Raw genomic sequence first — 9,090 nt, forward strand, 5'->3', positions numbered from 1 at the left:
ATTAATTTTACTTTTCTCTTTTATTAAGAACCATTATTCTTATCTATTTATTTTATCTTTTTTTTTTCTTTTAATTATAACATTTTATATAATTAGGGGTGTCTTTTGTATGAAACTATACTCCTCCTCCCCCCATAATCAACTGTTAAAAAAAAAAAATCATGTAATGGTTATATCAACCATGTACGGCCCACCAGGCCGATCTGGTATAAAATAAATAAATAAAAAAATTGCTTTTCTTGGCCATCCACTTTTAGTTTACACATGTTTAATCATCTATATGTAATATGATTAAAAGATTTTTGTGTTAATATACTCCTAAGAAGTAATTACTTAAATTACAAAAGGTCTCTAGTTTTAAATAACAATTTTTTTGTAATCACAAATACATTAAATAAATAAAAGCAAGAAAGCAAATAATATAAAAAAAAAAAAAAAAACAGTATTTAAAAGTAATTTTTGCCTTGCTCTTCTCTTCATGCCTTGGATTCATTGAAGAATTATGCTTTATAAAGGGTTAATTAAAATTTTTACCTTTGGCAACCAAGCCCAGTTTGTGCGTCTCTTCAGGACTGAACTTCAACAAAGTGTCCAAGACGGGAACCAGCCTCGACCTCTCATCTCCATTAGGCAGGGTCACAAACTGAACAAGTAACATTAGATAATATTTCATGAAAAGATATTTTGTAGGCCTGAAATCTTAAAATTAAATTACTACTGCTCCATTTTGCATTTGTTATTTACTTTTTAATACTTTCAAAATAACTGCTACTTATTCATATCCTATTAAACTGCTCAGTATAGAGATTTTACAAAGGTACATTTAGCGGCATTGAAGCTACTGGCACAGCAGCAACTTGTGTAAACTATATTACAGTTTCTGTCATGACAATTACTTTTGACTGTCAAAAATTATTTTAAATCACCTTGTGGTTTATTTGTGGTAATTATTTTTTACACAACTGGAAGAAGTGCCAAGGCTCTATATGGAACCTGTTCCAAGTTACTGGTACCTCTTGTTCATCCCATATTTTCCGGATTCATTTTAGAAGGCTTTGCTCTTAGACGTTCTCCACTATCAGTAAAGTGCTCAATTAAAAGACAATAAGTATAACTAAATCAAGAAAATTTTAATTTCTAAAATAATAAAAAATTGTTTTTTGTTTATCCCCTGCCTGGTCGTTTCTGATATAAGAGGGAGGGAGGGGGTTATATAGAAGTATCCGACGTATTCTAACCATGGTGGGAGGGACATGTCATTCCGTAGGGGCACCATAAAATAAAAGTCAATCCCTCCAGGGCAAATTCGACTCGGCGCTGCTGCAGTAACAACGTTGCTAAGATAGATGCCTTAAATTTCTCGAGATACAAATGGCCTATAAGTAGTTGAACATTAATGTCTTACCTTGAAGATTACATTCTTAAGGTATTCAGTGTTGGCAACATGTGGCTGGCGCTCAAGTGCCCTTTCTAACCGTCGCAGTTCTTCCTTGAGCACTTTGTTCTGGTGCAAATTTCGAGCAGAATCTTTCTCGGCTTCGCTCAACAAAGATGCTAGGTGCCTCGATCTAACTTCACTCCGTCCTAGGTCTTTCTGCAGTTTTTCAACCTGCTCCTGGAGCACATTCACTGTAAAATATTTAAAAAAACAAATTTATGACGTAACGATGCTTAGAATTTTCTAAATGAATGTAAAGGATCCATTGAATGGATGAAGTTGCTCTTTTTACTTTCACTTATCTATATATGGAACATATAGTAAGGAGAAGTTATGAGTTGATAGCTGAAATATGAGACAAATAATTTGATCAGTATTTTTTTTTTTCACTTACCTAAATATGGAATCCATATCAAGGGAGGTATTGGGATTGTGCAGAATTTCAAATTAAAGTTTTCGATGGAAATGTACGTTTTGAGGTCTCTTGAATCAAAATTACCAAGTTTTGCAAAATGTTTTGTGTGAGAACAGTAGGATCAAAACCAGAAAAATTTATGAAACTGAAATTAAAAATTTTGGGCATGTGGATGTCAGGGATATTACAACAACTTTTTTGTTAAAATCGACCAACCTGAAGTTCAACTTTATAGAATTGAATTTACCCTTTTTTTAGGATTTTTTTAAAAATGCCCCAAACCATTTTTATTAAATTTGGTACGTTAATGTAAAACTAAATGATCTTTGTCAGTTTCAAAAGTATAAAAAAAATTAATGATTTTTTTTTCTGTTATTGATTAAATCTGATTACTAAATGTTGAATACAGACTTATTTTTAATCATTTCAAAGTTATGTGTTATATTAACTGAGTTATAGTTAAAGGAAATCATTTATTTAGATAATATAAGTAAAAAAATTGGAAGAATACATTACAATGTTGAAGGCTCCAAAACGTACAATTTCATAAAATTAGTGTCAATAGAACATCTTCATCACGAATCGAATTTTTTGTCAAGATTTGTTGAATTTGAAGGTAGAGAACAAAAGATACAATTGTATCCATAATATATCGATGATATAACAACAATAATATATCATTGACACTCAATTTTTACTAGCATTCTGTCTGTGAATGGATACAATGTATTATAAATATAATATTATATATTATAATGCATTCAAAGACAATGTTACTAAAATATGAGTATCATTGATAGTAATTGTGAGTAATTAAACAAACCTTTGCTTTCATCAGGGCTATTTAGTAAGACATCCAATGGTACAACACCACTAAGCCTTCTGGTCTTCGGGGATGGCACACTTTCTGAACCCTGTAGACAAAATAATGTAGAGAAATCACTAATGCTAATTAATTATAAATCTATAAAATTACTTAAAAATAAATAATTTCAAGACATAGAAGCATAAATAAATTTGTACAACGTAATAGAAAAATAAAGGTATTATTATAAAAGTAAATTATTTTTTATGAATACATGACATTAATATGGTTATAATCCATGGTATAGATAGAAATAATAAATATGAATATTTACTTTCATTTACCTATATACAGAATATATAGTAAGGGAAGTATTAGTGATTGTGAAAAATTTAGAGTTCAAATTTTCAAAGGAAATAAACATTTTAATGAAATAACCAAGTTTTGCATAATGATTTTCATATAAAGAGCCTACAAAAAAAAAGTCGTATGAAACTGAAATCACAGATTTCGGGTATATGTGAGGCTGGGATGTTATAGCAACTGTGACGTTAGTGAAAGGTGTGCCATGCACACACCGCACCAGATTTTTGGGAGTAACTTTCACAGTTTCAGTTTCTTATGATAATTAATAGAAGAAAAGGGTTGCCCATCAGGAATTAGCAGGTTTTGTCCAAATCATCCAAATTTTTCTGCTGATCCATCATCATCCTTCTCAATGACACCACAATCGTGTCATCGTATTTATTTATATACTAGCAGTCCCGGCAATGCTTTTACTATTGCTATATTTGAGGATGTATATACATTAAGTGAACACTATTAAAACTTTGATATCAATTAATATATAGATGAAGTAATAAGATGGTAACTACAGTAACATAAATGATAACAGCTAAAAGAGGAGACATTCAGCTTTCCAACGGTTATATTAACATAGGAATTGGATAAAATGCAGAGGAGATAAGAACGATTATATGAACAATAATAAAAATGCTTAATTTTGTTTTATGTACGTCTCCTGTGCTTTTTTTAACTTTATATTTTACGTATTTTTTAAAAATTTTTACTCTTGCCATTGTTACTTATTTTTTATTCTTATCATTGTTTATTTTATGTCTTCCTTCCTTTTATTTATATGTAATTTCCTAGCACTTTATTTTTACATAATATTTATCCTAGCTTAAATTACCTTATTGTATCTTATTGTTGTAATATTCTGTTTTTTTTTCTTGCCTTTTTGTATCTTTTTAGCCCTGATGAAGCCCTGCAAAGTGGGGCGAAACATCGGACATTAAAATAATTATAAACTATTTGTTCTTTTTTTGACTGCAACCCTGACAATCTTCTTATATTTTAATAATAAAAATCCTCCAAACAAATCGATGTGAAAATTTTCTTAAATTTAATTTCTTTGAAAAATGGTATTTGCAGGTTTCAGACGACAATAAAAACAAATATGATTCCATTTTTCCTAAAACAAATTTTGATGACTTATTTTACTAAAATCCTCATTATGTTTTTTAAAATTTTTAGTGAATCAAAAAATCATTTAATAGAATCAGTAATATTTTTTTTTCATATTCTTCAGAAAGAGACAAATCGATTGACATACAATAACCATGAAAAAATAAGTGTGCTTTTTGAGCTAGGCATAAAAAATGCTTAATTTTGTTAATTTTTTTTATATAATAAAATAGTAACATCCTATAACCTTCCTCGGAAAATCCTGAAAATTTAGTAAAAAGCCCCATTACAATCACATGAATGGGATGGCAGTGGATAAAGTACGACTAAACAAATATTCATTTTTATATATTAGATTTTTCATAGTTTCATTTGATAGTCGGAAATAAGTTAATATTTTATCACAAGATTTGACTGTCTAGCAGCAGTGAAAATAAATAAATAAATAAATTTAAAAAACCATTTATCTTGACTAAAGATATTACCTCTCTAAAACTAGATACATCTTAAATCTGTAAAAGAATTGATAGAATCCATACCTCTCCATCTTCTCGTTCTGATGATGGCAAGATACTCTCAGGAAAGTTACTCAAAGAATATCCACTGTTATCAATTTTATCTTTATTAACATTTTCTTCTTCCTTCTGCTTGAACTCCAACACTAAATCATCTATGACTTTCTTGTGGTGGGACAGCTCAGCTTGGTACTCATTTTTCTTTTTTGTTAACTCGGCCTACAACATACATAGTAAAGAAAACAACTGAGATTAAATGTTTTAGTACAAAACAAAATAAACTCGATTCATTTTTCTAAACAAATATTGTGATTTTATTTTAACCCTTTTAGTGCCAAGTGAATAAGAGGTGCCTACGCGAACATAACCGACCGAATTTCACAATTTTACTAGGGTTTGGATTAAGGCTCATAAAAATCAAACAAAAAACAATATTTACATAATAAAAAAAAAAAAGTATGTATGTAAATATATTTTCTTTCTCTCAATTTTCTTTTTCTTTTTTTTTCCCTAATTTTAATTTTTAAATTATTAATAACTAATAATATATTCATATTTCTTTGCATTATATAACTTCATTTTTATTTTATTTCCTTAATTATGTTATTTTACCTACTTGTTCAATTACCTATGTATACATTTTATGTTCCACTTCTCTCATCATTTTATTTTATTAATTCCATTCTATAAAATTATTTACTTTATGTCATTCTGTTTAATTTTTTTTTTTATTTTCTACATACATTAGTTGTTATCTTGTTCTGTTATTAGCTCTGATGAAGGCTAGAAGTTCTAGCTGAAACGTTGGCACGATTAAATAAGTTACATCAACTTATTTGTGTTTTATTTTGACCGTACCCCGACCATCTTCTCCTCGTATATATTTAAGATTGTCTTTGAAGATGGCCAGCTTGGCGTTGGACATTTAAAGAAATAAAAAGAGTGTTTTGAGAGTTAACTTGGATACAAATTACTTTATTTAAACTACAAAATCAGTCTAAAAAAATGTGAAAAGATTATTTATAAAGGAACTTTATTTATTTACATCAGAAGTGAATATAGGAAGAGAATAAAAACAAAAGGAATCACTCTTTCATATAAGATTTAATATTGTGAGTATTAACTTAGAGTTAATCTTTGCAAATGTGTGAAGGAGAATAGATAATTAAAAAGTATGTGTTGGTTTAAGAGTAAACAATGTATAAATTAAGTTAGTTGTAGTAATAGTTAGTTTTTATATGTCTTTGGGGGTCAAGAAATCCAGTCCTAACAATCGAAAAGAACCAATTTGCACTCTGAATAAATTATACTTCCATAATGATTTAATTGTTGACCGTGGATAATATATATATATGAGGAGAAGATGGTTGGGGGTTCGGGCAGTAAATAACAAAAATTTAGTAAAAACTTTAGTGCCAATGTTTCGGCTAGAATTTTTAGCCTTCATCAGGGCGAACAGCATAAATATGAAAACAACCATAATTAATTAAAAAGGAACTACAGAATTATTATAAAATAAGAAAATGACTAACACTATAGTGTTAAAACATAAATAGTGTTGAAAGATATGTATAGTCTTAGTATTATAAGAAGATAATGGCTGTATGAGAAGAGTAAGACTAAAATTAAGTAAGAGCAAAGAACTAATAATAAAATACACATGAAATTCGTGTCAGTAAAAAATATGTATAAATTGAAAATTATTTAAAATACAATAATGGAAGAAGTGGGAAATTAAATGTACATATAGAAAATTAAATATGTAAATAAAATAACAGGATTAAAGAAATATGAATATTTTAATTTAGGAATAATAATTTAAGATTTAACACAATTGATGACGAACATATCTGATGCACCTCAGTGCCTTAAAATAAATAACGACACAATATTGAAAACGGATTGCTTTAAATTTCTCGGAGCATTGGTATACACAAAACCAAAGAAGGAATAGCAACAGACAATAGAGTACGAAATGTGGAAGGATTGTATTATATAACAAGAAATCTATATCCTGGAACACGAAATTGAGAAATTTTCAGACAGTAGTTAGACCTAAAATACTCTTTGCATCGGAAACATTTAAACTAAATAGAATTGGGGATCTGGAAAACTTGGAAAGAATCAAAAGGAGAATTCTGAGAAAGATTTTGGGGCCTAAAACCAAGAGTGATTTTGAATTTAAAATGAGATCCAATGAAGTACTATATTTAAAAATTGAAAAGGTGACAGATGGTATGAAGAAACAAAGACTACAGACAGTTTTATGGACATATTCTAAGAATGGACAAGGATAGACGAACAAAGCAGCTCTTTAACCTACTAAGAAATTACAAATACAAACCCACTTGGTTTCGAGAAGTGGAATATGACATGAAGAACATCGGTATGAGCACAGAGATAATAAATGATAGAACACTATTTCGAAAAACTATACAAGAGGCAGGTTTTCAGGAAAGGACAAAATCAACATGTGGAAGGAAATGGACTCAGGGGGAGAAGGAGCGGCACTCTCAAAGGATGAAGAAGGTGTGGGCTCGAAGGAAGCATGACCAAAGTTGATATATCGTATCCTTTAAAAGGGTAATTAAAAAAAAAAAAATTTAAGATTAAAGTTATGGAAAAAAATATATAAAATTATATAAGACAATAATAACAGTTATGTTCACCTAATGTTATTAAGTTATGTTTACCATATGTTATTATCGCCATGCTTACTAATTAATCCTTTTGTCTAACATAGCTTTATATTTTATTTCTTTTATTTTAGTGTCATACAGCCTTTATCTTCTTATGATACTTAAACTGTACATGTCTTTCAACACTATTTATACATCAATAATGTTAGTCATTTCCTTATTTTATAATCATTCTGTATAGTTTTTTATTCATTATGGTTGTTATCTTTTTATTTATGTTGTTTGCCCTGATGAAAATGATGAAAATTCTGGCCATAAAGGCACTAATAAATAAGTAGTAATTAATAAATAAAAAGTTTTTTTTATTTGTTTTTGTTCTTCACTGGCCACCATCTCTTCATTTATAAATTAAACTTTCCTAAACATTTGTTTTTGAATAACCTGTTAAAATATAATAAAGATTATAAAGTACCTTCAGCTGTTCGATTGCTATCTCGTTGGCCATCTTGAGATTGTACACCTCAGTGCCGAGAACATCATGCTCTAACAGCTTCTGTTGAAGGGCAGTCCTCATCTCTTCATATTTCTTATCACTTCTTGCTTTCTCCAAGTTTAGGGAAGACAGCCTAGTGTTGAGAGTATCTATCTCACTCCTTAAATATAAGATCAATCAACTAAATTAAAAATGTTTTTTTATTTATTTATTCAAATTTAGAACTATAAACAAAAAATACAGTAAGTAAATTTGACAAATGTTTCAGAATAAATGATAATCTTGGGAAGGAACCACTCAACAGTGGTACTTCAATCATTGTTTTAAATTAGAAGACCTCATGATCATCTTCTTTTCAGATGCCTCAGAGGATTATCAGGGCTTGTTAAAGAATAGAGATTAAGATCTAATAGTTAGTATTTAGGTAGTTTAATTTAGGAAAGTAGTTAGTAGTTAGTATTTAGGAAAGTTTAATTTATAAATGAAGAGATGGTGGCCAGTGAAGAACAAAAACAAATAACCATCGATTGTGGGTCTGATCCGCTGTCAATGGGAAGCTCCACTACAGCATTGGTCCATTGCCCAGCGACTGTCGAATGTTCCGGATGTCCTATTCCAGACTACATTTAGTTACGAAACCGAAATCGCGGCATGTGCTGATAGACTTGGGGTGGATAGGGGCAAGCAAAGTGTGAGAGCTCTACGACAGTCGTTATGTGAGGAGGCTTTCGAAGAATGGGCCAGTTGCAGATGGCAGAGTATCGGTGTTCGCCATCAAAGAGACCCCAAAAGCTAATAGATATGTATGTGACAAGCAGGTACTCTTGGGGTCAGAATGGGCGAACGCCCTGAAACTTAATATCAACTACGCACCCCTGCATGGAGTCCCAGGAGCCAGTGGACAGCAAGGAGAAGTTGGGTCCCTCTGTCGAAAATGCGGTAGAGAGTCTGAAACACCAGCTCATGTGCTGGGAAAATGCCCCAACAACTCCCTCCTTACAACACGCCGCACCACAGGGTCAAAGAAGAATTGATGAAGTTCCTTGAAAGAAAAGACCACCTGCTTCGAGAAGGTCTATTGTATTGACACTAACGGATCCGTAAGATATGCAGATATTATCGCGTTTAAAAAAGTCGGAGACATGGCTCTTGTCTTGGATCCGACGGTAAGATTTGAAAGTAATGACCTCGAACAGGAAGGTGGAGTGGAAAGGGAAAAAAAGAAAATATATGAAACATTGCGTCCCTTTCCTTAAGGAAAAATTCCGCGAGACCTTCGGAGAGAGAGAGTTCATCGTGAGAGGCCTCTGGTTTGGAT

At 30.6% G+C, this 9,090-nt stretch overlaps 1 protein-coding gene across 1 annotated transcript in view; it reads right to left on the reverse strand.

Annotated features, from left to right (window-relative positions):
• Positions 1-9,090, reverse strand: part of LOC106677045 (GRIP and coiled-coil domain-containing protein 2) — a 37,946-nt gene that overhangs the window by 2,720 nt on the left and 26,136 nt on the right. Inside the window, exons 15-19 of the mRNA XM_067050402.1 lie at positions 7,752-7,932; positions 4,665-4,859; positions 2,677-2,767; positions 1,406-1,629; positions 535-643 (exon numbers count right to left, since the gene is read on the reverse strand). Coding sequence (XP_066906503.1) covers positions 535-643; positions 1,406-1,629; positions 2,677-2,767; positions 4,665-4,859; positions 7,752-7,932 — 800 coding nt within the window. The remainder of the gene's footprint in view (positions 1-534; positions 644-1,405; positions 1,630-2,676; positions 2,768-4,664; positions 4,860-7,751; positions 7,933-9,090) is intronic.

The sequence above is a fragment of the Halyomorpha halys genome, unplaced genomic scaffold (assembly GCF_000696795.3).
Source record: "Halyomorpha halys isolate HHAL.00 unplaced genomic scaffold, Hhal_1.1 Scaffold85.1, whole genome shotgun sequence".
NCBI lineage: Eukaryota > Metazoa > Arthropoda > Insecta > Hemiptera > Pentatomidae > Halyomorpha > Halyomorpha halys.